General features: G+C 43.4%; 2 protein-coding genes across 2 annotated transcripts; both read right to left on the reverse strand.

Moving 5' to 3' along the window:
* Positions 1–173: 173 nt before the first annotated feature.
* On the reverse strand, positions 174–17719 carry LOC133020990 (protein FAM13A-like). The gene is made up of 22 exons (XM_061087761.1): positions 17690–17719; positions 17106–17307; positions 16776–16985; positions 15914–16094; positions 13513–13633; positions 13384–13440; positions 12482–12603; positions 8775–8999; positions 8522–8630; positions 8066–8160; positions 7395–7452; positions 6822–6914; positions 5320–5527; positions 4240–4489; positions 3845–3977; positions 3299–3380; positions 2833–3056; positions 2527–2610; positions 2275–2379; positions 1713–1924; positions 1446–1547; positions 174–978 (listed from the first exon to the last, which is right to left on the reverse strand). Exons 1-22 carry the CDS (start codon positions 17717–17719, stop codon positions 852–854), a joined length of 3030 nt encoding a protein of 1009 aa, XP_060943744.1. The 3' UTR covers positions 174–851.
* A 1328-nt stretch (positions 17720–19047) lies between these two features.
* On the reverse strand, positions 19048–26080 carry LOC133020839 (monocarboxylate transporter 9-like). Its single transcript, XM_061087566.1, has 5 exons — positions 25882–26080; positions 24533–24676; positions 22986–23081; positions 21619–22494; positions 19048–21352 (listed from the first exon to the last, which is right to left on the reverse strand). The coding sequence occupies exons 1-5, from the start codon at positions 26078–26080 to the stop codon at positions 21168–21170; spliced, it is 1500 nt and encodes a 499-aa protein (XP_060943549.1). The 3' UTR covers positions 19048–21167.
* Between the last annotated feature and the right edge of the window lie 868 nt (positions 26081–26948).

Consider the following 26948-nt stretch of genomic DNA (forward strand, 5'->3'; position numbering starts at 1 on the left):
TTTTACTGTAGTCAGTGCAAAGAAAGTAGAACCATAAACTGTGTTTAGCAGAATAAATGTGAAAAAATATTTATTTTTTATTGATATTCATATATATATATATATATTGTATATATATAGAAAATTATATAAACCAGAAGTGCACAATGTCACACACTCTGATCATTGTCAACAACAGCATTTATGGGGAATTAATTAAGCAAAGGCAAAAATGGGGGGGAAGACAAATTCGACAGCAGTAAAACTTGCACTACAATGTCAAAGGTTCACCATCATTTACATGGTCACGATTTAGATTCACTATAAAATTCAGAATGCATTTCATAGCACAAAAACTGACATGCACAGCCACGACAGGATTGTCTCACTGATTGCATTTAAACATTCGCCTTTTGTTTAACAAAGACAGCACTATAAAAAAAATGCTCCACATGTACTATGGACACAGTTGTCCAAAAATAGAACTTTGGCAAGAAAAAAAAAGGCAAAGTGCGATAGCTATACGTACGGTCATCTTAAAATAACTAATATGTAACTAACATCAAGAAGTTACAGCTCTTCATCTTTGATACACACTAATGCTACATAAGATACACGTGCTACATTGGGTTTGTAACGAGACGTGTCACGACATGATAAAGGATGTGTTGTTTTTGGGACGGAAAAAAAACTCTGCAGTCGCCCAGAATTTCAGTCAGATTCTCTCCAACTTCCATCACCGCTCTCCTCATGTAAAGTGCGTCCACATTATGAGCATGGCATTAAAAAAGAAAAAAACAGACCAGTCCCACCAGCTTCTCAGATCTGATCCAGTCCTGTTAAGTTACATTAAAGTCCCACTGTGAGTCAACTCAACTGGTCTTGGTTGAGTCCTGTTGTTTACTGAGCAGGGCCTCCAGTAGGCGGAGCTTCGCTTTGAGGTTCTTATACTGGCAGTACTCCTCGGCCATCTGTCCACGGTCCTCCTTCTGACAAGCCCTGTTCCAAACACACGGGGGGAAGACGATGCAAACAAAGGCAAAACTTATTTTGTAGTTTCTTAACAACCTGCAGCAGCTTCCATAACTGGTTGATAGTCCCTATGTTGCCTTACTCAGATTGCTATGTACAGTGTGTATTGTAATCAAGATCTGACTGTATTTTGCTTTGGACGACTAACATGTACATGTACAAAGGATGTGAACAGTCCAGAGCAAACGTCTTCTATCTCTTCGTCTCTTTCCTGAGCTCTCTGTGCTGTGTTAACGTTACGTAAGTGTGCATTTCACTAACGTCGTACCACTGCGACGTTATTTCTTCTGTGGATGTTTTTTTTTCTTTGTTTTTCACACGGCGTTGTTGAAAACCAAATGTTCCAAGTTTATTAAAAGACAAAAATAAAATTCAAAACCCAAGGAGTTTGGATGGAGCTGTGTGTGTGTGTGTTATTTGTGTGGAGCTTTTACCTGCCGGTCTGCGTGTAGAAGTGGTTTTCAAACTCTCTGAGTGTTTTGTGGAGCCTCCGCTTCTCTGATCGAGCGACTCTGAGGTGATCCAGCAATTCTGATCTGTACAAACAGAGAAATAAACACTTTATTATCATCTCTTAAATCGTTTTTTACGAGTAAGGATGCAGTGGTGCATTTAATTCAAATATAACAAGTTAATTTGAGTTGGAAAATTAACTGTAAATCACACTGAAGAGCTTTTGGAGCTGGATGCAGAATCCATACCTGGAAGCTTCGTGTAATGTTGCCAAGGTGATGATCTGCGGCTCGAGACTCTTCGCCTCCTCAAGCGGAGACACCAGAGGCGTTTCGGACATTTCCAATGAAGGCAACTGCAGCAACTCGTCTGAGGACGCACACCTGGGAGATTTAAGCCAATCTGGCTGCTGCCTGGGGCTTCGCTGTTTGGGATGACCTTCATCAGAGTCCTCCTCTTCCTCCTTTGTGCCCACAGAACACAGGGGGGTTCATTTTCTCTCAAACATATACAGCAGTGTTAACAATGCTCTGTGGTCTTAAGGAATATATCAAAAAATGTTGAGTGACATTTAATCCCCATAAATATTAGTTTAATAATCATCTGATCATTGTTTCATAGAAGTTTAATGTAGCTCTTATATCAGGCCAGGAGGTGGCAGTAGAGTGACTCTGCCCGGGCCCTCAGAGGCGCAGCTCAGTTTTATCCTCATGGGTGAAAACCAGCAGGGTTGTGTACTTGTCAAGATGTTGTCCCTGTCTACAAGAGCACTTGCCCTTATTCAAAATTCAGAATCAGATGGATACTCACAATGGTCGTAATGACGGTCGAGGCCGCAGAAAAAAGCAGAAGCTGCTTGAGAAGACGGTATCGGTCGTAGAAAGGTTTCATGAGCGTCCGCTCCTGCTTTGTAGTCTGACGACACAAACGAGACACAAACAGAAAAAACTTTGTTACTGGGGATTATATACAAATACAAAGAAATAGAAATCAGTCAGGACAGAGAGAAGAGAATCAAACTACTCAGGTAAGAAATAAGAGATAAACACAGTTTGTTCTTACCGGTCGTCCGTGCAGACTCTCAAAGAAGAGCAAACACTTCTGCATGCTAGTTTTCTCCATGGTCATCTGGTAATGAGTCATCTCCTGCACAAGTAGGCACAGGGAACATTGTAAACAGACCATCAATCAGTAAGACCGTTTTAAAGATGATTGTGAGGCTCTGTTTTGATGTGTTATCTTGCAAGAGATGAAGCAAATGTGATTTCCATCCATCCAGGGTCAGTAACTCACAGTTTCTCTCTATCTCCGGTCAATTAGAACAACAAACCGATGTAACAACAGGACATTTCATTTCTTACTATCCACCTTAATGTGGTCGGGCAGGCGAAGCTCCCTCCGTCTCTCCTTCAGTCGGTTGCTTATCATGTTGACGGTTTCCTCCACGTTTGGCGTTGTGTTGCCGTTGTTGTTGAGCTGCTGCAGCTCCGTTCCTGTCTGTGCTGCCTCGCCCTGGTCTGTGTTGGTCCTGCGTGTTTTGAAACGTCCCCGTCCTCTCAACCCGGCTTCTTCCGTTTGTCTCAGCTTGAGCTCTGAAGGGAAAACCAGAGTTTAGAAAAAGAAAGGACATGAAAACCGGAACCCTTCGAATCTAAAATGCGAAGGTGTGAACAACAAAAATTAATTTAGCATGTTTACAACTGCGAAATAGATTTCATCAAGTTACTGGTACATGTATTTGACATGGTTTTATTAGCACTTTTACAAACTGTAAGTCTGAAATACCGATGCAGTCATTAGGAATCTACTGTGTATTTATGGTTATGTAACTGACCTTTAAGCTGCTTGCGAGTCTTAATGAGCTCCTTCATTAGTCTGGCCATCTCTGGATCTGATGTTTTGTCATTATGAGCCGGCTGGAAAAAGAAAATTATAACAAAATCTCATCATGAAAAGTACAGAGGCTGTCTTTAGTTTAGATTTCTTTAGTTAGTCCCTTGTTCTGGGGCTGCTCGGTTGTCATAGCAGTCAATGGCCTGTGTGCCGCAACAGTTTATCAACCAGTTGACTGAGGATGACTTGTGTAACAAACAGTAATTTTGTCCATGGACCAGCAGAGGGAGTAATTCACTTTAGTATTCATGACGTGTTTGAGGAAAGCAGCAGCAGCAGCCTCTGGTTAAAACCAAAACATCACCATCACCAACAGTTCAGCATGGGATTAAAAAACCATGATAAATGAATCGTCTAAGGCTGAGAGCGCTTGTTATGTGTTTGGGGAATAAATCTTAGTTTTTAATTCTAAAGGAAATAACTTCCAATGCAATCATGACTCAAGAGAATACAACCGTCCACGCAGCTCTGATTTCTCCCTCCTCACCTTATAGTGCCTCTCCTGTTCGAAACGCTCCTCAAAATGCCTGATCCTCCTCCTCAGGGTGTGGATGTGTCTGTTGAGCACGGAGACGGACACCGAGCCCTCATCTGGCTCTGTGTGGAGGCTGCAGCGGGCCCTGAGGACAGGAAAGGACACATCAGCCCATTTGCATTCTTGACGTCCTGCGTATTTATGCCTTATTATGGAATCAGGACTTTCTAGAACACATCCAAGTAACAAATTCCTACCAAAGTAAAATCTTCTAATGTGTCACCTCATTAACACTCTGATTATTTACAAACTACATCCAACCATGTATCGAGAACCTAAAAACTGAGTCTATCCAAGCTGTGAACCACTACATCTGAATAAAGCTGGGGAGGAAATGATCTTCTTACATGCGTATGTGTTGGGAGCACGGTGGAGAAGGAGCCGTCTCCGGGTCTAAGTTGTAACGCAGGCTGTCGCTGAGGTTGGAGCAACGCGGCGAGGGAACGGGCCCGTCGGTCGTCGTAAAACAAGACAGGAGCGGGCTGGTGGGGGGGCCCGTCGTGCTCGACAGGGTTTCGTCTCCCGACATATCCTCAGAGAGAGTGGCAGTGGAGGGGACGGGACTGGACTCTGATGAAAGAGGGGAAGGTGTCTGTACTGTAAGAGAGAGACAGAAAGGATAAGGTATGGAATCTATATTGATTTGGACTTTTTCTAATTTTCCTTCGTTCTGCTAATACACATGGGACGACATGAGAGAAGGGAGAGTGGAGAGAAAGGGTGGAGGAGGTAGAACAGAGAACGAGAGGGAGTAGAGAAGGAAGTAGAATGAACAAGCTAAACATGTGACATCTTTCCTGGAATTCTTTATTAATTTGGTTTGTTACAAATACAGCTTCTTATCTCTATAGTTAAAAAACACTGTTTTTTTTGCAGTGTTTACTGAGATCAACCGTGAGAAAATAAACAAGAGCATTTACTTTGGTGTCTTGATATCAAAAACATGATATGTTAAGGAATATATGAACCTCTTCATTATGTCACTGGTGGCCGTACAGTGATGCAACAGCGACAGCATCGTCCCTGTGTAACCAGCTGTTACTCAACTTATCAAGAAAAGACACACCCAGCTTTGGGAGATGATGAAGCTCGCCACCTGTTAATGAACCCTTATAAGGAATTACAGCAGCTTGGAAGATGCTCTGAATGAAAGATGACAAACGCTATAAATAAAGGTACTACTACAGCATGTACAGAGTATTGCTCTTGCACTAATGGACTGAACGTACTCCACTGTGTGGTCCTTTGAGAACACAATGGCATAAATACATTTATGATATAGGTAGATCAAATAAATAATTGGTTTAGTGTTATTACGACTTTTATTTACTTTTTATTAGGGCGCACAAGTTAAAATCTTCACAATCTTAACTCAAAACCTTAAGTATTATCAATTCTGTATACCACGATGTGTGCCATTGTCTTACCAGGCTGTGATAAGTCCACCGTGTTATAATCCTGAGCTGGTGGTGATGGTGGCAAGTGCAGGAACGGCTTGTGGCTCAGATACAGACTCTGCTCTTCAGGAGAAAGAGGCTGTTCCTCAGCAGGACGGCTTTCCCCAACTCGGGGGTCTCCTGCTGCTGGCAGGGATCCCGAGTCAGCCTCCAGGGCTTGTAGCTTGAGAAAGGGGCTCTGGAAACAGAAGCAGAACATGGCTACAGGGATGCAGACGAGCAGGGAGAGGAGAAGTCAGGGAGATGTGTCGTCTTCAATGTTTCACACACTGCCCAGGAAGCTGGAGAAGTCCTGCAAAATCATTTTATTCTCTCACGGGAAAATAAATAGTCTGGGTGGTGTCCTTGTCCCCTGGAGAAAGGTTGTAGTCAGAGCAGGGCTGGGCTTTTGGCTGAATAACTAAGAGCAATCTTGAAAAAAATTATCTTTCAAAGCTCCCAGTCAGGTACAATCCCAGATAAAAATGGTCAAATCCAAAACGTGACTCTCCTCTGCTGCAGCTCTCCTCAGGTCTCTGCCAGTCATCCAACCAGCTACATGTCTCCTGCTGAATTCAGTCAGTGAGTCAGATTCCTAACGTGCATCAGCATCCAGCGTGGGATCCTTAATAAACGACACGCTTTCCTTTTAACAGTGTGAATCCCATCACCTGGTCGATGCGTTTGTGGGTGTGTGAGCTGCCCCCCCCTCAAAGAGAATCCCTACATCCACATGGTTTTCCCTCTGAATGGCATTCCCGGCAGCTCAGCTACTAAACCACCTCCACATGGATTATTCATCATGCTGAGGAGGAAGGGGGTCGGCGGGAATGCCGCTCGTGTGGGTGCGTGCGTTGTGGGCGTTTGCACGAGGGAGGAGAGGTACTATATGACGAGGCGTTTCCACGGCAACGTTGTCAGACCGAGTCTGTTTGACAGAGCTGCAGAGAGTCACGTAGCCGGCTGCCTCGGTGTGTGAACGTGGATGTTTAATTAATGAATTCTCATGATGAAATAAAGATTTCACTAAAAGCATCCTGATCTCAATGAGGAGGATATGAAGCAGATTGTTTCCTTGTTACATATTATTGTGCGTTTAGATGCTCTGACATTCTCAGTATCATCATCATCTTCATCATCATCATCATCATCATCATCATCTGCAGCAGCAGCAGCAGCGGCAGATAAGGGCTGGGTTTCTCCTTTTCTCACCCTCCTCGGCTGTTCATTCATAAAAAAAAAAAGAAACGCTGCTTTGTGCGTCACACAGAGGAGGCGGAGGGAGTCAGGCTGCTATTACCGAAGTCAAACACCCACAGGCAGGCGTGCTCACACCTACAGACACACATTTACTGTAGGTGTGCACATAAACACATAGGCACGCATCACGCACACAATCACCTGAGGTATCGATGGTCCTGTTGTCATAGAAACGCTAAACCTAAAGGTTTAATTTGTGTATCTAAAAAAGACTGTGGGGAAGGAGAACTTACGTCATGACTGTTGTTCCTGCCTCTGCAATCATTGAGAGTGTTAGAAGAACCACAACCTCCTCCTCCTCCTCCTCCTCTTCCTCCTCTTCTCCCCTGTAGGAGCAGACAGTACACTCACTGATGAAGGCACATCCCTGAAACCTTCACACTAGCATGTGTCACATCCACATACTGTATAGTGACACATAAATAAATTTCACCAAGATTGGGGGTCATTGGAATTGTGGGTGTCTTTTGTTACTGCTAATTAAAACCATCAATTACTATTGATATTGAAAAATATGATGAAATATGAGTAAATAAATAATATAATGGTGTCATCACTGTCAGCACCTGTTCTATGCTATATCATTTCACACGTCACTTAATTGTTGTTTTTTTAATTCTAGTGAACTGACTGAACTCTCTCTCTCTCTCAGTGGTAGGTTTTAAGCTGCATTAGTACATTGCATTTCACTAGTTTGCAAACTTAAGGTTACAAACTCTGTAACCTGACCTTCACAGAACGATCGTCTCCGACCTGACTTTAAACAGTTGCTTTATTCAATGATTTGGAGATTGCTGTTTGTTTACCTTCCTATCAGGCCCTTTGCTTTTGTCTTCTGTCTTTGACTCGATGCAGCACAGCAGACTGAAAAACAAAATGATGTCAACAACATACATACAGACTCCATATAACTGTGACACACATTGTGCTTTATCTGTATTTAGTCAGATGTGTGCTAGATGTACCTTGAAGGCCAGACAGTCATCTGGCGCCACTGTTAAGGTCATGGCTTATTTATATCAGACACTAATGAGGCACAACTGAGATGACCCGTCCTGTGGCTCATTGGAGGCAGCGCAAAACAAAAACACCAGCGCGCCACCATGCTAGGTCGACCCAGTCAAGATAGCTCGGTCGGCCTGCACCACGTGGAACCCCGTGGCAGTCGGTGTTATTTGGACTGGAATCCCATCAAAACCATGACTGTGAGCAGCACATTGCTCCCATAACCTACTTCCCATTTGACTGCAGGCCTGAGACATGAGCTGAACTGAGGAATCCAGTGCAGGAGCGAGGGGCTGATCCAAAACTACCAAAACATCCTGGCTCACTAAAGTGCTTCAGTATTATACTTGTGTTTGAATCTTGGTAGAAATGTTTTGTTACTTAGCTGCTTTATGATAATAAATAGGAACAAATGTTTGCAGAATCAACATTGTGATTGAATTCCGTCTTCATGTGGAAGCTTTCCTCTCACCTCTCTGTGTGCTGACTCTGCACATGGCTTTTTCTCTGAGATCCGTTGGCTATGCAGCAGTCGGAAACAGATGTCCTTCCTGGATTTGTAGAAGCCTGAAAAACAAATGAATCCATGATGTATAACTTTTCAGGCATATCATAAAGGACTTTCCTCTTTACACATTAGAAATATCATTTTGCAACACTCCACTCCACAGAATGTATTTGTCAGCATATGTAGGAGGCAGCAAGTTACAGTACATCGTTTTCACCACACTTTACAGGTCTATAAATAAATGCGAAAACCAAAAAAACTGTTGATGCTGAATTATATTAACACCAAGAGTTGTGAGTACTGGAGAGATTTAAAAGGCAAAAGGGAGAATAGGAATAAAAAAAAGAAATTAAAATATTAATTTAAAAAGAAAACCAAAAAACAAGATGCAAAGACTGCGAGAAAATGAACACTGCACACCAGTGAACAGTCATCTCTAATGGACGAGGACGGTGTCCGTCTGTCCTCTTCCTTGTTTCCTTCTGTCCGCTCTTTCTCTTTTGACGACGATTTGAACGATGAAAAGGTCCTGTTGATGAACAATAACACAATTTCAAAGAGTTTTATTAGTGAAAACTGATTGTGCATTAAAGTTTTGTGAATAGAGAAAACACATTTTTCAGTTTAGGGGGAAATATATCCTGTGTGTATGGCAAACAGCAAAGACACTCACCCCACTGTGGTACACATCACCTCTGATGGTGTCTCTTGAACCTTTTGAAATTGTCCCCTCTGGTGCAGATGGTTCTCTGGCCCTGGGTCAGCGAGGCGGAAGGGCACACAGCCTGCCCCCGTACTTTTCCCCTTCTCTTCCAGAGCCTGCCGGTCTGAAATCAGCCTCTGAATGTCAGCACTGACGTCAGAGCTGGTTTCACATCTCGGCATCAGAGTGTCAGCACTATAGAAGGACAGAAAGAGACAGAGGGTGAGGACAGGAAGAGATGAGGAGAAGAGAAAATAACACTCTCTGTTGAGGCATCCTTTTTAAAGTATTAAAACAAGAACTGCTGTTCTGTCACTGTACGTTGATACTGTTATTAATAGGTGTTTCTGAATGATTCGTGATATTTTTAAATATAATGACAAAACATGGATTTTAATCCAGATTCTCTGTGGCCCTGTGATCCAGAGGTATTTGAAACACTCATTTGTAGACATTTTTCTGAAGAACAATAACGCTTATTAAAACCGACAATTTCAGTCTACATCACCCCCCCCTCCTCCCCACACTCATATGAGGTCAGCATGATCTTTACTTTTGACAAATGCATCTAATCAATTCATCTTTGAGTCCAAGTGACTGCTACAACTAAATCAGTAAAACATTTAACAAGTATGTCAAAACTGGCAGTAGCAAACCCATGTCATGTTGGAGGGAAATACATGCAAGTCAAATCTATAACAGCAGATTTTAAGTGTATTGATCAGCATATCACAAGGCTAACACGAGTTGTGTCCCACACTTATATCCCTGAGCAGCAGGTGGGAAGAAAACAAACTGCATGACTCAGCAGAGCTTGATTTAAAGCCACAGAGAGGCTCTAATGAGCTGCTCCCAGCAAAAACAAGCACAACTCATTTGCTGTGACGTGAACCAAAAGCAGCCCATCTGTCACGTATACTTGGGTAAAACGGTGTGTGACTCCGGAGCTCTAACCTGCAGCCCGACGGGTCAGCGCAGCGGCAGCAAGGAACTAATGACTGTTACTGCTACATTTATCAAAGAATGTGCCCGAGCAGACGGCCGCTGCATGATAAACATGAATCACTTCTCAGCTTCGAGTCCCACTTCCTCAAACATCTTTCATCTGAAGAGAGGCAAGAGTGGCAGAAACAAACTGAGTGAACTTGTAGGAAGAAGAAAAACCGCAGACGACCCTCACCCTCATTAATGTTTATTCTCTCAGAGCAGTGTAGACACGACACATTTGATTCTAAGACGCACACATTAGTCAAAGCACAGATGCATTTGCTGGTGAACAAACCACGTTTCTGCTCTGGATCTACGACCACAGCGCAGAAGTTCTTTCACTTGTGGAGGAATGTAGACTCGACCCTGAGTGTCACTGATGCTGAAGCAGATAAGACCAGAAAACATCCTTTCCTGAAATGCCGAACCACACAGCCGTCTAACTACACGTGACAGTCAACCGCTCGCTGGATTGGAGGGACGCAGAACGCCACAGACGTGAAGAAAATAGGGCACAGACGACAAGCACTTGATGGTCAAGAGCACAAGTGACACCCCCTCCCCTTCAATAATCCTTTCCCCTTACACATACACATATTAAATCCTCCTTTGCCTGATATTATTCCCTCTACACTCACAGTCTTTCCGTCTTATCACAAACACGGACCTGTACAGCCTTCGTTAAAGAAAGTTCATCTTGACCTGCCCACTCTCTGACCTACTTTGAAAATGTCTTTCTTATCTAAGGTTCTGGAGGTAATTATAGCTTTTACTGTATGAGTAACTGTCAGAACTCCGCAGAGTGCAGAGAGAGAGACTTTCTTTTAAGTGACAAATGACTTCCTTGCTGCACATAAAGTGAAAGCTCCATTCTCATTGATAGATGAGTGGTAGATAGGTAGCAGATCCACACTCCATCTTCCTGACAGTATCCTGAAACTTGGTCAAAAGATATTTATTTATTGTCCGAGCTCATTTCTGTCTAAATTAGTTAGTTTCAAGGGTCCACTTTGGATCCATTGTTTTCTCCATGGTCTTCAGGTCATTTGCTGCTCTTCCACATCAGATGTTAGATTAAATCTAAAGGTGGTGTGTCCACAAGTTTCTGTGTTTATCAGGGAACTAGTGACTGAAGTGTTGTTTTAGACGTGTGATGGAGTAGAACTCATGAGGCCTAAGCAGGAATGTTTTAGAGTAGATGTTTTATGTTTTGTGTTCCGAGTGACCATCCTGTTTCCTACACAGAGATAAGATGAACCTTCAGAGAGTCTCCACTCTAACCATGATAATGACGACCCTGACATGAATTTCTGTGACCTCGACTTATCATCTGTTCCCTCCCATGTGGTTTAATACCGAGGTGTTTCTGTTGTTCTCTTGTGCAGCTGCCTGCATGTGAGACGAACACAGAATCTTCTCTGTCGACAGATCTGTGAAGCAACAACAACTGAGGCTCTCTAATTTTACACTTTAATTCACTACAAGGTTTTTGAAGTAAGATGATGCTACTACAGAGGGACGAACCTGATCCTGCACTGGACCACATGAGGAAACCGTTTAAGTGCCTAATGGACAGAAACAGTGATCTGGCAGGTGGGCAGCTGGACTGAGTGTCGTGAACCAACATGAGCTGAGGAAATAAATACAGGGCCGTGTCTACTGTGCACAGACTTGGACGTCGACCAACCTTTTCCCACGTCAGCTGGGAAAGACACACACACACACACACGCACACAACCACACACGCTGCACATTTCAAGCCACCTGTTGGACAAGAAAAAACTGGCCCGCATCTACTGATGACTCATTTTCAAACTGACACGTGTGGGTGGTTTAATTACGGTCTGGCTCGTCCGACATCTGGCCGCCATATCGTGCTGCAGCCATTGAATAATTCTGTGACCTTATCTCACTCTACTTTAAGTCCACCACAATATTATCAATGACTACTTCACGCGTGTTTTCTGAATTCCACCGAGGACGGATCGTTTTCAGTTGCCCGTCTGCTGAGAAAACAAGAAATTGTTTATATATCTGTTAGCGTCATTAAGCAGATCTCTCATCCACACGGGAAACACAAATCAAGACAGCAGACAAACAAATACACGCACACATGGCTAACTGCCACAAAATGAATCCGCGCGTGGCGAGCATCAGCGCGCACATAGTCAACATGTCACATGCTCACTGACAGCAGATGGAAACAGATAATATATTAATTAAATTTAATTCCTTAATAGCAAGCTCGTGGCAAACTACGCTCACGAGCTACAAATATATAATTGCCCGGTAACCTTGAAGTTCACCACAAGCAGATGACTGTCATTATGTTGATTCTGTCTGGGTGACCAATTTGTCATTATTCTACTTCTCTCTGCTCCATCCAGCAGGAAAACAGAGATGCCATTTTACTCAGGGTTAGACTGAAAGGACGGTGAGCGACACAAGCTCTATTTCCTGTTTGCTACTTGGGGGACACAGTCTGTGTTCCCAGATATGTAGCCACCAGGGTATATTACTACCTGTCTTCAAAGTTAGATTGTTCATGTCACAAACAGCAATGATGTCCTTCCATTAGATACAGATTAGTTCCACCACTATCTATAGCACCGATGAATAGCTCTAGTTTTTGGATGAAATGGGACCTGATCTGATTAACGTTACAACAAAGGGACATCAATCACCAGTACCTTTTGAGTTGAGCTCTGATCCATACTGTTTGGTCACAAGCACTCGTCGGTGAGACGGACGTGGTGTCTCCCTCCAATCTGTCCACGCTGCTCCGCTCTGAGTGACGGCTGCTGGGTCGGACCTACGAGGGACAACAGGAGTGAACAAACACAAAGCACTCTAGAGAGGTACTAAAACCTCAGAGCGTAGTTGTGCATTATTTTTATTGACTTTTTTAAAAACCTCTCTACATACTACACAGAACACATTATGATACTGTCTTCACAGTCATACCAGTCAAAGAATGATGGAAAACCAGTAGGGACAGTGAAGCCTATTATAATTTATTACTTGTATGAATATATTGACATTTACAAAGCTTTTTTGATTCCCCGCTGTATATATTATTAATTCCTAGTAACTCTTACATAATCAATCAATTTACAGAACCTGGAACCAGAAAAGTGGAAAGCGGTGGATTAACTAATTCAAAAATAATTTTGTTCAGTTAATTTTTCTAAAACCTGTCACTTCCCCATTACCATATAATGAGCTCTTTAGTAACTACTACAGGTCTGAGGCCAGTAATCAAATCATACCAAAAATAATTGAACAGCCTGCAGCAACAATCCTACATTTAGTTTAAAGGTTTGAAAATCTTACTGGATATGGAAAGCAAAAAAATATATATTCTAAACATTTTAAATGTGATTTAAGATTGTTTTCCTAAAGCTTTTTCCTAAAACTTCTAAAATAATTTGTAAGGGAACTGAAATTATTGTGCTTCTTGTATTACATGAGTTGAGACACTGGTGCAACCATGGCTACTATTTGTCAGTAAGTGCTAAGATTACTTATGAATAATTCATGTAATTAAGAAGTGTGAAATTTCCACCGGAAGGAATTTTAAAAAACTGTTCACCTCAAAGTGTGAGAGAGCGGAGAGAGTAGGAGGAGGTGGTGAGGAGGAGGCGATGGAGTAGGAGGCGATGGAGGAGGAGGCGATGGAGTAGGAGGCGATGGAGGAGGACGCGATGGAGGAGGAGGTGATGGAGGGGACCAGAGTGTTCTCGGCTGGGACTGGAAGGAGAACGCTCTGGTGCTTGAGAAGATGGAGCAACAGGGCATTACACACACTCTGCTCCTCCAGCATCCTGGGTCCGGCTGGAACGCTGCAGGAAGAGGAGGTGGTAGAGGAACAATGCAGAGTCACATGTACAGTACAGTGCCATGTACTGTGTGTTCACAATGGTCCTCTGATAAGTGCTGCATCACAGATAATTGCAAAGGGTTCCATCTAGTGGCAGAACACAGCAAAGACATGAGATAAACTACTCAGACTGCAAATGGTGAAATAAAACCCTGAATAAAATTAAATGATAAAAGCAGACAGGCAGTATAAGCTAAAGAAGTTTCCCTTTTACCTGTGAAACCTCTACATGTCAGAGATATGTGGAGATTCTGGTCACAACACGTGTCTAAGCCCCACCTCCGAACAAGATGTATGTGACTTCAAATAGAAGCAGCTATTTTTTACTGTTGGTGTGTCCTCGTATATTCTGCTGTTGTCGTTATCATCAATTCCGGGTCTTGTTTAGGTTGTGTCGCATGTATACATAGTAGGCACTGGTTGCCATAGCGAGCACCCAGGGGAGGAGAATGTGAAAAATCTGGGTAATAATAGATATGTGTTTGTTGTGAGGACAGGAGCAGTCACGTGGACTTCCTAACAAACACACTCACAGAGCCACGGGGAGATAGAAAGCTGCTTGGATATATATTAAGGAGTTATTTGGGGGGAGGGGGGGGGGGTACGTTGCCAAAGAACATGTCACACATATGGCATCTGAAGAGCATGTGCTGCAGAGTTTCCCAAATACCGGCTGTGCTCATGCAGCCTGCTCCACTCAGGGAAATTACTGCTCTTGAGGTAAATCTGTTGCGTGCAGTAACCAATTACATGTTTCTTTGTGCCCTACTGCTGAGCTAGTATTCACTTTATACAGACAACTGATATCCTCCTGATAAGACCTTTACGTTTTCACCGTCTCTATTTACATAGGACTTTTGTCGTCTGATTCATACATTCATACAGTGCATCTATCTATTCTCTCTTATACAACACTCACACAATGCAATGCAATTTGGGGCCCAAGGGCAGTTCGCCACCTGGGGAATGAAGGAGACTGGGGTTGAACCACCAACCTTCTGGTAAGTGGGTGACCTGCCGTACCACCTGAGCTGCCCCAATCAGAACACTACACTCCCCATCTAAACTGCATGAGTCCTCCAGCATCCTGCATCGACCTCTCACCCACGACCACAACAAATTCTCAACCTGTGTGAACTTTTTGAAATATTAGCAATAGCAAAAAATAGAGCCAATATGTGCCTAGACCTGCAGTCGCTTTTGTTTTGCACAAAATAGCAGCTTTTTTTCAGCTGGATATTTTGGGATATATTTATCTCTTAATCACTCATCATTCAAACGATTATGCCGTTCATTTCCTGCCCTGCTTGTTGTTCTAATTCCTGTGGAACCGAAGGCAGAAAGCACATGATGTTCTGCTGACCAGACCCACCCACCCCAAACTTGCTCAAAGCCTTTGACACCAACTCAACAGACCCCAACAGACTCTTCTTTCTCCGGCTATAATCGTCTTCCATTTCCCTAACATGTGCAGAACTTCACAGTGTGGGACTAATTCCACATTCCACTGACATGCCTTTATCTTTCACAGGAAAACCACACTATAGACAGATTGTCGATGAGACTCTTGGGAGACTGAAAGCCTGCTGTGTGCATCCCTTTGATATTGTATTGTCTTGACCTACGCTGTAATGAATGTGGTGAAATTCCGCAATATAAATGAAATTGAATTATATTGAATGAATGTAATGAGTCTTTTCTTCAGTGGCAGCGACTTACAAGTCTAGTAAGTTTGAGTCTTTCCCCGGAAGAGATTGTATTTGTTTACAGTGACGTCAACGTTCTATAAACACGAGAAGAAAAACGACTGTGATGTGTCTGTCCTTCTGAGTGTCATGCTCTCCGTTATCAACCATGATCCACAACCATTTCCTTGAAGAGACGAACCCGACTCCACCCAAACTTAGTGGAAAATGGAGCAGACCCAAAACCACAGAGGCTGATGAACTGGGCTCGACATTTAGAACGCTGCTCTCGGGACAATCAGACAAAGCATTATTCTGTTGCTGTTCATCATACTTGGAATCTCTCGGCGTAACACTCACTACAGCAAAACTGGTGTGAAAATCTTCATCTATATGTCTACACAGGGGAACAGTCTTTTGTAATTTACACAGTGACAAGTTACACCTCATTTTTCAGGTCAGAACGTATCTTGAATGTACTGATTTGATTAGAGCAACCTTTTGTCCTAACAGTGGTTTGAATAGCATTTGAATGAGACATTACAACAGCTACTTACTGAAATATACAAGGCCCAAAGATGGTTGCCAGGTTTTCCACGGGCATGTGATTTGTTTGGCTGTGATCAGCCACCCTGGACAGGAAGTGGATGAGATAAGACAAAATAATGAGGTTGTCGGCAGGGAGGTGGCGAAGTTTCCCCGTCAGAGACTGGTTAAATTCTGCCTCGTCTGCATATCCTGAAAATAAGCAAAAACATAAAAAACCTTATTTATCAACCCACACTTCAATCAATATGAATCCTCAGTATCAATGGATATACGGCATGTAACCAAATTTATATTGCATTTGTTGGTATTTGAGGCCATATGTCCTCTGAGAAATGCAATTTCGCACATATGGGCATGTGAGAAAAATAACAAAAGCTGTTGCTTGTAGCGTTAGCTCCCTGACAGTTGTTAACGTTGCTAGTCACGTGACAGGTGTGTGGCCATGGCGACCGGAGGCGGGGTTGCCAGGGAGAAGTGAAGTAGGAAGATGCTAAAAACTGAAGGTTCGCTTTGCTCCTCTGAGTTTAAAATGTGTTTGAATGCTTCTTTTATTCCACCAGGACAAAACCTCAAAGTTTGCTTTTAAATCAATGGCCTTTACTTTATCGTCTTTTTTGTGTATTGCTCTGTTTCCTCTATCATTTTCTATAACTTTTAAATTAGGTTGTAATATTTGAATCTGCTCCCTTTGATTTTGAAGCATATCTTTGATTTAAATAAAGGCCATTGTATTCTGATGGACCTGGAATAAATCTTGTTTACTATTTTCTTATTGAACGTACCCTGTGTTCACATTAGCATGTTAGGGCTTTAAACACATACAGATCACGAAATCTGACCCCCGACAACGCCAGCATGATTTCCTCGTACCTGAAAGGCTCAGGAGGAGCTGCTGCCGCTGGGGTTCCGGCACCACGGGGGTGGGCAGCTCCCGGAGGAAGAGTTTGAGTAGCGAAGCCACAGTGGGCACATCGGCCTCTTCCTCCAGGCCCACCCGCTCTCCGTGGTCCCACAGCTGCCTCAGCTGCCGGGTCCGAGCCACCGAGCTACACAGACGAAACAAACCCCTGTGATGCATTCCTGTGATGGGGACACAAGTATGGTCCATCAGTGCACAAGCATGGGACGTGTGAGTATTTGTTAGGATTGGAGGAGTCAGATGAGATGTATAGGATAAAACAAAGGATGTGCCTGTGTTACCATTCCTCTCCAGAAACTCCACCATGTCTCTTAACACCAGGGGCACTCCACCGACCATCTGCCCTTCCTCCCTCAGCGTTTCCAAGGCAACACCAAACACACAGCTGGAGGCCACTTCAGGCTCCCAGTCCAGGGTGGGACCAGTGGGCTGCGGGCTGACCTTAGCGCCGGGCCTCAGGATCCTCACCGAAGACGGGTCGTTCTGAGAGGAGACAGGACGCGCAGGGGTTAACTCAAATGGAGGAATTCAATGAGTTTATCTTGTTTAGATAATTGGGCGCTGGGTTATTAAATTAGTTCATTCTTGGAGGTTGGTGATGATGACCCACTTTAAGAGGCTTTAGAAAACAACAAAAACAGAACAGGACACAATAAATGCCACATATTTGGATGAAATGGCATAAAATTCTATGTAAATTCAGCTTTTACACTGAGGAGCATCACATGAACTAACTTATAGCGTCACATTTCTATGTAAAACCAACACTTTTCTTCATTTACGTGGAGCTACTTGCTAATAAAACAGTGACACTAGCAGCTGAACACACACATCAGAGTAAAGAGATAACAACAGACACACTTACACACAGCGCCACCGACGCCCTGGCTCCCATGGTTCAGCTCGGACATCTCTCCATGTCCCCTCCTCCACACGACGAGTCCGCCTCTCAAACTGACCCGGAGTCCCGCACCCGGAGGAGGAGGAACGACCCGCCTCGGTCCCGACACCCCCCCGGACTGCACCTCGGTCCCGGTTCCTCAGAATCCCGTCCTCCCGGTCCCGGAGCGGAGCGGCGCTAGCATGGAGCTCCCGCAGCGTTAGCTCCCTGACAGTTGTTTACGTTGCTAGTCACGTGACAGGTGTGTGGCCATGGCGACCGGAGGCGGGGTTGCCAGGGAGAAGTGAAGTAGGAAGATGCTAAAATCTGAAGGTTCGCTTTGCTCCTCTGAGTTTTAAAATGGGTTTGAATGCTTCTTTTATTCCACCAGGACAAAACCTCAAAGTTTGTTTTTTAATCAATGGCCTTTACTTTATCGTCTTTTTTGTTTATTTCTCTATGTTTCTTCTATCATTTTCCATAACTTTTGAATTAGGTTGTAATATTTTAATCTGCTCCCTTTGATTTTGAATCGTATCTTTAATTTAAATAAAGGCCATTGTATTTGTTTGCTTCTTCTCATCCTTTAATTTTTCTTTTTAGAAAGGTACTATATACATTAACAGTTAGAACAACACCAATACGTATTTTTCTTATTATTATGACCAATCAATCAATCAAATATTATTTGTATAGCCCATATTGTTTAGCCTAATGGATGCTGCTAAAAATCCTGATGATGTTTTCTTACACCTGACATCTATTGCACTTCTGTCCGTCCTGAGAGAGGGATCCCTCACATGTGGCTCTCTCTGAGGTTTCTACATATTTTTACCTGTGAAAAGGGTTTTTAGTAGTTTTTCCTTACTCTTGTTGAGGGTTAAGGACAGAGGATGTCACACAATGTTAAAGCCCCATGAGACGAATTGTTATTTGTGAATGTGGGCTATACAAATAAAACTTGATTGATTGATTGATTGATTGATATTAACAAGTCGTAGTTGGCAACCCAGAAAAACTAAAAAAGAGCTTGTTGCAAGGTAAATACTTGCACTGTGTGGAGATATATGTATGTTGTAATTATATTTATGATATATGATATAAGAATATATATTTTCAACAAAAGTTTGGAACACAAGATGTTTTCCATGTTTCGATAGCAGCTTTTCCCTTTTTTCCACAAAATATGGGCTAAAGCAGGTTTTTACCTTTCATTTATGAAATTTAGACTCCATCAAAAATATACCAACATCTAAACTTCTTTAATCCAAATATATTGTATTGGCACTTTATAAACGAAATAATAAATCAGAAATACATACATAAATATTGTAATACTGGCATAAAAAATAAGAGTAGCTAAAAGGTGACAACAAACCATACTGTCACTTTTAGATCAGTACTAATTGTACATCATCAGCACACTGTAAATATCATCTACAAACACAAAGAAAACACTAAAGTCTGAAACTATCAAAAACGACATTTGCAGTTGTGTATTTAACAGCATTTGAGTGATTCTCAAAGTGTGTTGCAACATATTCATTGCAATAGTCACACTAATCCTCTTTCAACTTTAAAATAAAAAAAATTACAGCTCTATGGCCAGTTTTGTGCATACAAAAGTCACTAGCATGTGGGACTTACAAATTAGTGCTAGTACAAAAGTTTATCAAACAATGCACCCTCACGCCTGTGCACTAAGGAAGCTGTGCATGTGCAAACACGTACACACACAACGCACACATTAACATATACATATATACGTTTACACGTACACAACATGATGAAAAGGACCAGCCAGGTCAAAACAAATGCCAGCAGAGATCATGATAAACATGCCACAGAGAATCAACATGCTCATGACGTTGAAATACAGTACGACCCCTTCAGTGTTTTAACATGTTTTTGAATCAGCATCTTAAAAAGGTTCTGTATTATCCATAAACATGAGGTATGTGGAACTCAAACAATTACAAAAAGGTAGAAATTCAGTCAATGCACTTGAAAACAAAAATTATCTTTAAAGCAAGGCTCTTGTATTGTTTCAACAGGCATTATGTGTTGACAGGCATTGACTATAATTGATGCTTTGGTAAGATACATAGTGGTGTTTTAAAGATATATTTGTATATATTTAAACCAAAATACAAAACAAAAGGTGTGTTGCTATAATTACGATTATCATAAGAAGACTCCCTCCTTCATTCCGATCCCTGTATTGTCTGCTCAAGTCAGATTCCTGGGAGATTTTTGTGCATTTGCAGAGGGATTCTTACTGTGACAAATGAACCGCCGCATTAGGTTAACTGCTGATTTTACAGATGTCTCCCTACCCAGTTTCCCATCAACCACAATTTCTTTAGCTCCTCAGTTAAGTGACAGCCACTGTTTGTATAAACACAGTGTAGAATTTGGGAGTTGAACACTAATGTTCAGTTTGCCTCGTAAAATGAGGCAACTTTAAAAAAAAGGATTATCAACACAGACACCTGAGTCAAATCTTTAAAGCCAGACATCATCTTGCAATGGGACCTCACCAGTTCCAACCCATGAGTACTCAGAAGTTATTATTATTATTACATCATTACTTCTCAGTGCTCATGGTTCAGACACATACACAGTATATAAGGAAGGACAACATGACAGATCCTCAAAAGGGAAGCCAAAGTGTCTGGCTGCATTATAGGTCATAAACACCAGCTCCTTCGTGTTAGTGGATGGGACATCTACCAAACAAAAGGTCAAAGTGCATGTTAAATACAGTTCTGTTGTTTTGGGTAGTTCTTATCACACTGATGTTTTCTCAAGTGTTAATCCTTCTTGTAAGTTTGATTTTAATTAGATATTTGATGCTATAAAAACAGGATGACAGCTAAGACCGTCTCACCAGCGGTTCAACGTGTGTATCGGCGGGACCTCACGACAGATCCATACCCTGATCACCTCTGTTCAGACTCTGGCCCCAAAGGTCCAGCATGATAGGGTTCGAAGGGTTCTAGGACATTTTGGCTTAATTTCTGAATAATGGGACATGCCGTCCATCTTACACACAGTCTACAGTCAGACCACACCTAACTTCAAACTAAGCTTTTGTTTTGATCTCAACTACACACCTGTCAATCTTTGTGTCTCTATCTTGCACAGTTGCCAAAGTATGCCAAACTGCCACCATGGTACAGTGGGTGCAGTACTCCACCACACCTTGCCACGTTGTCCAACGCAAAGACACACAGGGTGAAAATAAAACGAGCCCTGTTGGTTGGTAAAGATCTCCAGTAAAATTGCTTGAACCTGAGAAATGCAGGCAAAGTGCCGAAGAAAGGCCTGAATTTCAAAACCTCTGCAACTTAATTTGGTTAAATACACTCAAAGGAAAATTCTGCTACAGGTGGTTTAGGTATAGTGGACAATTGTTTGGCAGTAGGGGTAAAATGTGAGTCCTTATGAGAGAAGGTCATATTCAGGCTACCGAGGCAACTTTGTCACAGTTGCTGGTGTAGTGGACGTCAGGTCTGTCGTTCTCAGTGTGCTTCCTGTTCCAGCAGGGAAGGGTGAGCAGAGTGAGAATGCATCCTCCCAGCACCACACAGCTCCCACTAAAGTAGAACGCCAAGTCATATGACTGTGTCCAGTCAAAGAACCACCCTGGGAGGAGATGGGAAAAAGAGACATGAGCTTGGTCAGCAGAGCTTCCTGGCAGATGCAGCAGTCAGCAAAATGACCGCCTCAACATTGAGGTTAGTTTGACCTTAGTCATGTTTCGCCTGACTGTCTGATTTAACATTATGATTTTTGACATATATCTGAAAACATGATAAGGTTTATTTCTGCACAAGTAAAAAAAAAAATATTTACCTAGAATCACTAGTTTATCAGTATTTAGAAATGTAAATAAAAACAAGATCTTTTACCTACAACCGGGGGTCCAAGCATGATCCCAAGTCCCCCGAAGAACATGAGGATGCCGTGTGCTTGGGTAAGTCTGTCCAAGCCAACAATCTGGGTGGTGATGTAAGAGGTGAGAGACCAGTTCCCAGAGAAGAAACCCAACACAGCAGACAGGATCTGCAGTCCCATGTAAGTCTTAGTGAGAGGTAGAAGGAGTAGCGTCACACCGCCTGCGAACATCGTGAAGGCATACAGATAAATGCTGTTGATCCACCGGATGTCCACCAGCCCGCCGAGCGCTAGTTTACCCACGCACGAGGCGATGGCTCCTATGGATACCAGAGGGATGACGCTCACTCCTTCAATGAGTCCCTGACTCTGCGCAACATCCTCTATGAAGAGCACAGGAGGGAACGCCCCCAGGCTGAACAAGAACACAGCGAAACAGAATGCCACCATGGCTTGGTCCTGCAGGATCTCGTACATGGAGTGCATGTACCTGGAGTACGCCTGCTGCTTGCTCTTGATGACTTTCATGATGGCCCACCCAGACAGGAAGCTGCCTGTCTTATCCGTCTGGACTCCCACATCCTTGCCATCGATGGTGATGAGCATCTCCTTCACTGTCAGACTTTTCTCTGGACTGGTCACGGTGGAGCCTGCGGTGATCTGCAGGTCGTTCACCTGGGGCTTCTCGAAGAGCTGCTCCTCCGTGCTGCGCTCCAGGGCGGCTTTCTGTTTGAGGTAGTACCCCGGCATGTAGAGAGGCCTCATGAAGCCGGCGCACGCCATGAGGTTTAGTGCTAAAGCGCCGATGATGAGCAGGCAGCCGTCCAGGCCGTACAGGGCAATCAGCTCATTCTGAGCGGTGGCGTAGATGAACGCTCCAACACTTGTGCCTGCGTGAGGTAGAGGAAGACAGAAATGTTTGGTTTGTTCAAGAAATTCAAAGACTAATCAATACTTAGCAATTATGTGTACATTTTTCAATGACTGCATTACTATTCAAGTTATTCTGATGCCATAAAAAAATAATACAATCCTGCGAAACTTTTTACATCACTGCAGCAAAGCAATTATTTAAAGCACAGGAGGTCAGCAAGAAAAAAGAAAAGATTTATTGGGAAGTGTATTACTCTTAAATATTCCGACAGTGACTAAGCTAAAATGTTGAGCATTAACAATGGACTGAATACACTTTAGAAATGAAGTAAGGTTCCGGAAGGTGACGTCAAATTTTCCAACTTACAACTATACAAGTTTTGATTCACAGCTCAACAGAATCTGGTAACTGGCCACACTGGGTTTGCTTCTCTACAGATGTTTTCCTTGGCTTCAAAACGCTCCCTACAGCTCATGCATGAAGAAGTACTGGTGTGCTCAGCAGTACCTGTGGTGACAATCCCGAGAGCGAGGCCGCGTCTTTTGTCAAAATACTGACAGGTGATTGTCAACGTGGCAGCGTAGACCAGACCACAACCCAGGCCTGTGGCAGGAGAGAGGACATGGACAGAGAGAAGAAGAATTTTCATTAGCCTGGATGAAAGGGCAAAATACTTTCCGTTGAATACAAAACCAGGGGGGGTGACATATTTCTATTCCTGTCACATCACAGCAAGGGGGTACTGAGTTTGAACCTGAACCTGAAATGTTGTTTCCAGGAACTCCGGCTTCCTCCCTCAGTCCAAAGACAGGTTGGGTTAAATACGTGACTCTGAATAAGTGTCAACATGAATGATCATGACTGGTGACCTATCCAGGGTTTCACCCTCAGCTCGGACCGCCTCGAGTCCCCGAGCGACCTTCAAATGACGAGTGGCAAAACTAGGAGGCAAGTGAATTTAAGGCTGTTTCGCTACTACGATGCAGCAAAACAAGACTGTGCTCGCTGTGGTTGGATGTATGGAGTCAAGGAATCATCACAACCATGAATGTACAATGAGCGTGAACCTCCGAGTTCGGAGGGCGGTTCGCTCAAGGTGTCAACAAGCTGCCGTAAACAAGCGGCAAGTGAATGAACGGTCACAGCCATCATCTAAGGGCATCTCTAAAAATAAATGTCTGTCTTCAAATATGCATGGCCTCCCTGCTCTCTCTCCAGTGCTGCATGTGCCAAAGACCTGGCTGCATGTGAAGGGGTTCAGCAGGATTAAGCATGACTGAGCTTTGGTGTCACTTTACACAGGAGAACAGGTGGTGCTGGGTGGAGGTGCAGAGGCAATAAAGGGTCACATTGGGATGGACTAGTCTGTAACAGGAAGTCAACATCCCACAAAGCATTAATGTCAAAAATGGATCAAACCTGAAATTATTTGTATAACTTCGACCAAGGAGGTTATGTTTTCAGCTGTTTGTTTGTTATTTAGCAGGATTCTGCGAAAACGAGTTGACGGATTCAGCCTGAAACTTGGTAGAAGGATCCTGTATGAGTCAAGAAATCCAGATCCTGATCCAGACCAGAGGGCAGATCCAGGAATGGTTTTTTTTCCAATTTCTTTGATATTTGTGAGGAAGGGCGTTTCTTTTACACTTTTCTGAATTTCTCAGGTAAAAAAACAAAGATCTTTATGTTTCCAGTGTTAACATCTATGAACATATTACATATGGTCTGGATCTGGATAAGATTATATGAATCAAAATAAGTATATACACAGGATTTTGCTACTTTCTTTAAGGGTATGGCGTTCACCTTTTTTTTGTCGACAATAATAGTTATAAACTTTGTAGTTACATAAAAGTTGGACTTGGCATGTGCCCGAGCTTGTTTCACATGATTATACGATGTGTTATTAGATTTCCATATGTGTAAGAGATAAGAGGCTTAGTGGATTCCCATGACCAGAGCAACTTAGATCACTTTTTTTAGCGTTAGCTTTTCCAGTTCATATACAGTCCTGTATAGTATAAAATACACACAGAAATAGAATGGTACCTTACCAACAACAATCCCATAGGAGAAGATGAGGAACTGCACGTTGGGAGCAAAGGCACTGAGCATCAGGCCACCTGCCACCATCACGCCACTGAAGATGGTCACGGGACGAGCCCCGAAGTTGTCCACACATGCACTGCATATGGGACCTGAGGAAGAGGAGAGAGGACAAAACAGAGGGTCAGACAGTAGAAGAGATAGAAGGAGAAGGTGAGAGACAGAAGAGCTAAAAATACTGAGAGAAGAAACAACATGGTGATAGTTTCTGTCTGGAGAGTTTGTGAGGAAATCCAACCCCCGTCTCACAAGGCACTGCTGAGTCTGACCATGACACTGTCTGACCACATTAAGTTCAAAATGGCAGCCTGACAGAGGTGTCGAGCATCACAGAGGAGGATGAGAGGACCGGTGTTCATCCTCAACTCTTTGTTTACCTGTTAGTTTCCCATTTAACTCACTTTCAATTTGGTAAAACACCAACTTATTCCTCCCTGCCCGTTGGCATCAGATGCTTGTTTATCTCATTGTTCCCGTTTTCATTAGCGCTGCATGATGTATAAACTGAGTGCAGCATTGCAATGTTTACTCTGTGCTTGGTGAATACTCCAATATCCTGAGGCTGTTGGACTCATAAATCATGTGATACATCATTTACTGTTTTCCTTCCCTCCAGTAACCCGGGGGAAGACCCTACTGTTGTGCAGCAGGAGGTCGTATATCGCAGCTGTCTGACAGCTAGAACGCACTTCCAGGACTTAGCCAGGTCCGAGGCTAAATCTGTCCAGTCATCAGAGGCTCGCCGAAAGATGACATGTCCCTACTTGTTTTCAAAGTCCAGCTTTTAACAACACTGCCAAACCTTTAGACTCTTCGATCAGGTTCAAGTCAGTGTATACACGCTGCCTCGCAATCAGTCTTCCTTTTCCTCCCACTGGGGTTAGATTAAGAGCTAAGAGATCTGCCTACATTCATAGTGTGGATGACTTGCATTTGCATCGCTCTGCTGGAAAATCAATAACAGCAACGCTGAGTGCCCGTCTTTATCATGGCAGTGGCATTGTAAAAAGGACTCTCTAACACCTGTAGCTATGGTAAATATGTTCCACGACGACAGCTTGATTGCAGACTTTGCACATTTATCGTATCTGCTTTGTTATCAATGGCGTTGTGTATCGACGTTAAGGAAATAGAAAACACGGGTAAAGGTGAATGTTTATTGCTTGGTTCTTTAAGCCATATAAATAGATATAACATATCTTCCTCAATCCTTCATGTCAGCAGATATATATTCTCAATAATCTATTCAATACCAAAATATTGGTACAGATGCATTATTACAGTGTATAATACTCACTGGCTATTAGTCCCACTCCACCCACGAGGGAGCCCACCCAGGCCGTCATGCCCTTGCCCTCCTGGTAGGCGTGCAGCCACTCAGGGTAGAGAACGCCCACTGACTGGGGCGACCCATAGGCCAGGAGCTGGGCCATGAAGGAGGCCACGACGATGGCCCATCCCCAGCCTCCGTCCAGCACTTTAGCGGATGGAGCCATGGTGCTGAATTCACTGCTGCCCTCTGGGATCTGCAGCGGCTTGGACGGAGCAGGGGTTCCTGGGAATGGCAAAAAAACAAATCACAGAAATAAGGATAAGAGCCAGATAATAGAAAAGACGATACAAGCGGTCCACTTCCAGCACAGAGCACTTACACAGAGCCTCTGTGTGGCGGAGGCTGCTGCCGAGCATGGCCGGGCCAAACAGGCAGGTCACCTGTGTGAGGTCCTGATCACAAGAGTGTGACTGCAACTCAGACACGGCCCGCTGCCCCTTTTTGTTTCCTTTCTCTAGAACCACACCTTGGAGGAGGAGAAACTAAAGAACCTGCACTGCCTGGTGTGTGTGTGTGCCCCCCTCCCCCCCTGAACACACAAGGGAGAGGCCTGTCTCCTGGGCTGACCTGAAGTTTTTCAGACCTCTATCATGAATAATTTGTAGACCACAGCAACTTCAAACATCACTGCAGCAGCATTTCCTTCTCCAGGATGAGGAATCATGATGAATGTGAGAAAAACAAAAAGTTGGTGCAGAGCTCTGCACATTTCATGTGTTTGCTTGTAAATCAGGTTTGACTTCGAGGTGCCATCTTATAAAAAAAAAATCCAACGATGACAGCTTAGGAAAAAAATGTCATCTCTATGTTCACCACCAACACACACCATGTTATCATCACAACACCGCGTTACTTCCGTATCAACACACGCATATTGTGCTCGTTCCGTTAGAAACACATGATGCACTCACCTCAGCATCTACACAAACAGCATCTACACAACCAGCAGCAGCAGCAGCAGGCGCCTGCACAGCTGCTGCTCACAGAACCTCTCCATGCACGAATAGAATCCCTTCTCGGCGGATCCTCAC

This window comes from Limanda limanda, chromosome 15 (genome assembly GCF_963576545.1).
Source record: "Limanda limanda chromosome 15, fLimLim1.1, whole genome shotgun sequence".
Classification (NCBI taxonomy): domain Eukaryota; kingdom Metazoa; phylum Chordata; class Actinopteri; order Pleuronectiformes; family Pleuronectidae; genus Limanda; species Limanda limanda.

What these genes read in the sequence shown, in the direction of transcription:
- LOC133020839 (XM_061087566.1), bottom strand. Translation starts at nt 26,080, where the DNA reads ATGGCTCCATCCGCTAAAGTGCTGGACGGAGGCTGGGGATGGGCCATC. An exon ending in CTCCTATGGGATTGTTGTTG is followed by an intron (nt 23,082 to 24,532) that starts GTAAGGTACCAT and finishes CTCCTGCCACAG; the next exon opens with GCCTGGGTTGTGGTCTGGTC. An exon ending in TCTCGGGATTGTCACCACAG is followed by an intron (nt 22,495 to 22,985) that starts GTACTGCTGAGC and finishes TACCTCACGCAG; the next exon opens with GCACAAGTGTTGGAGCGTTC.
- LOC133020990 (XM_061087761.1), bottom strand. Translation starts at nt 17,719, where the DNA reads ATGGGAGCCAGGGCGTCGGTGGCGCTGTGT. An exon ending in GGGCGTCGGTGGCGCTGTGT is followed by an intron (nt 17,308 to 17,689) that starts GTAAGTGTGTCT and finishes GTCTCCTCTCAG; the next exon opens with AACGACCCGTCTTCGGTGAG. An exon ending in TTTGGGCCTTGTATATTTCA is followed by an intron (nt 13,634 to 15,913) that starts GTAAGTAGCTGT and finishes CTCTTCCTGCAG; the next exon opens with CGTTCCAGCCGGACCCAGGA.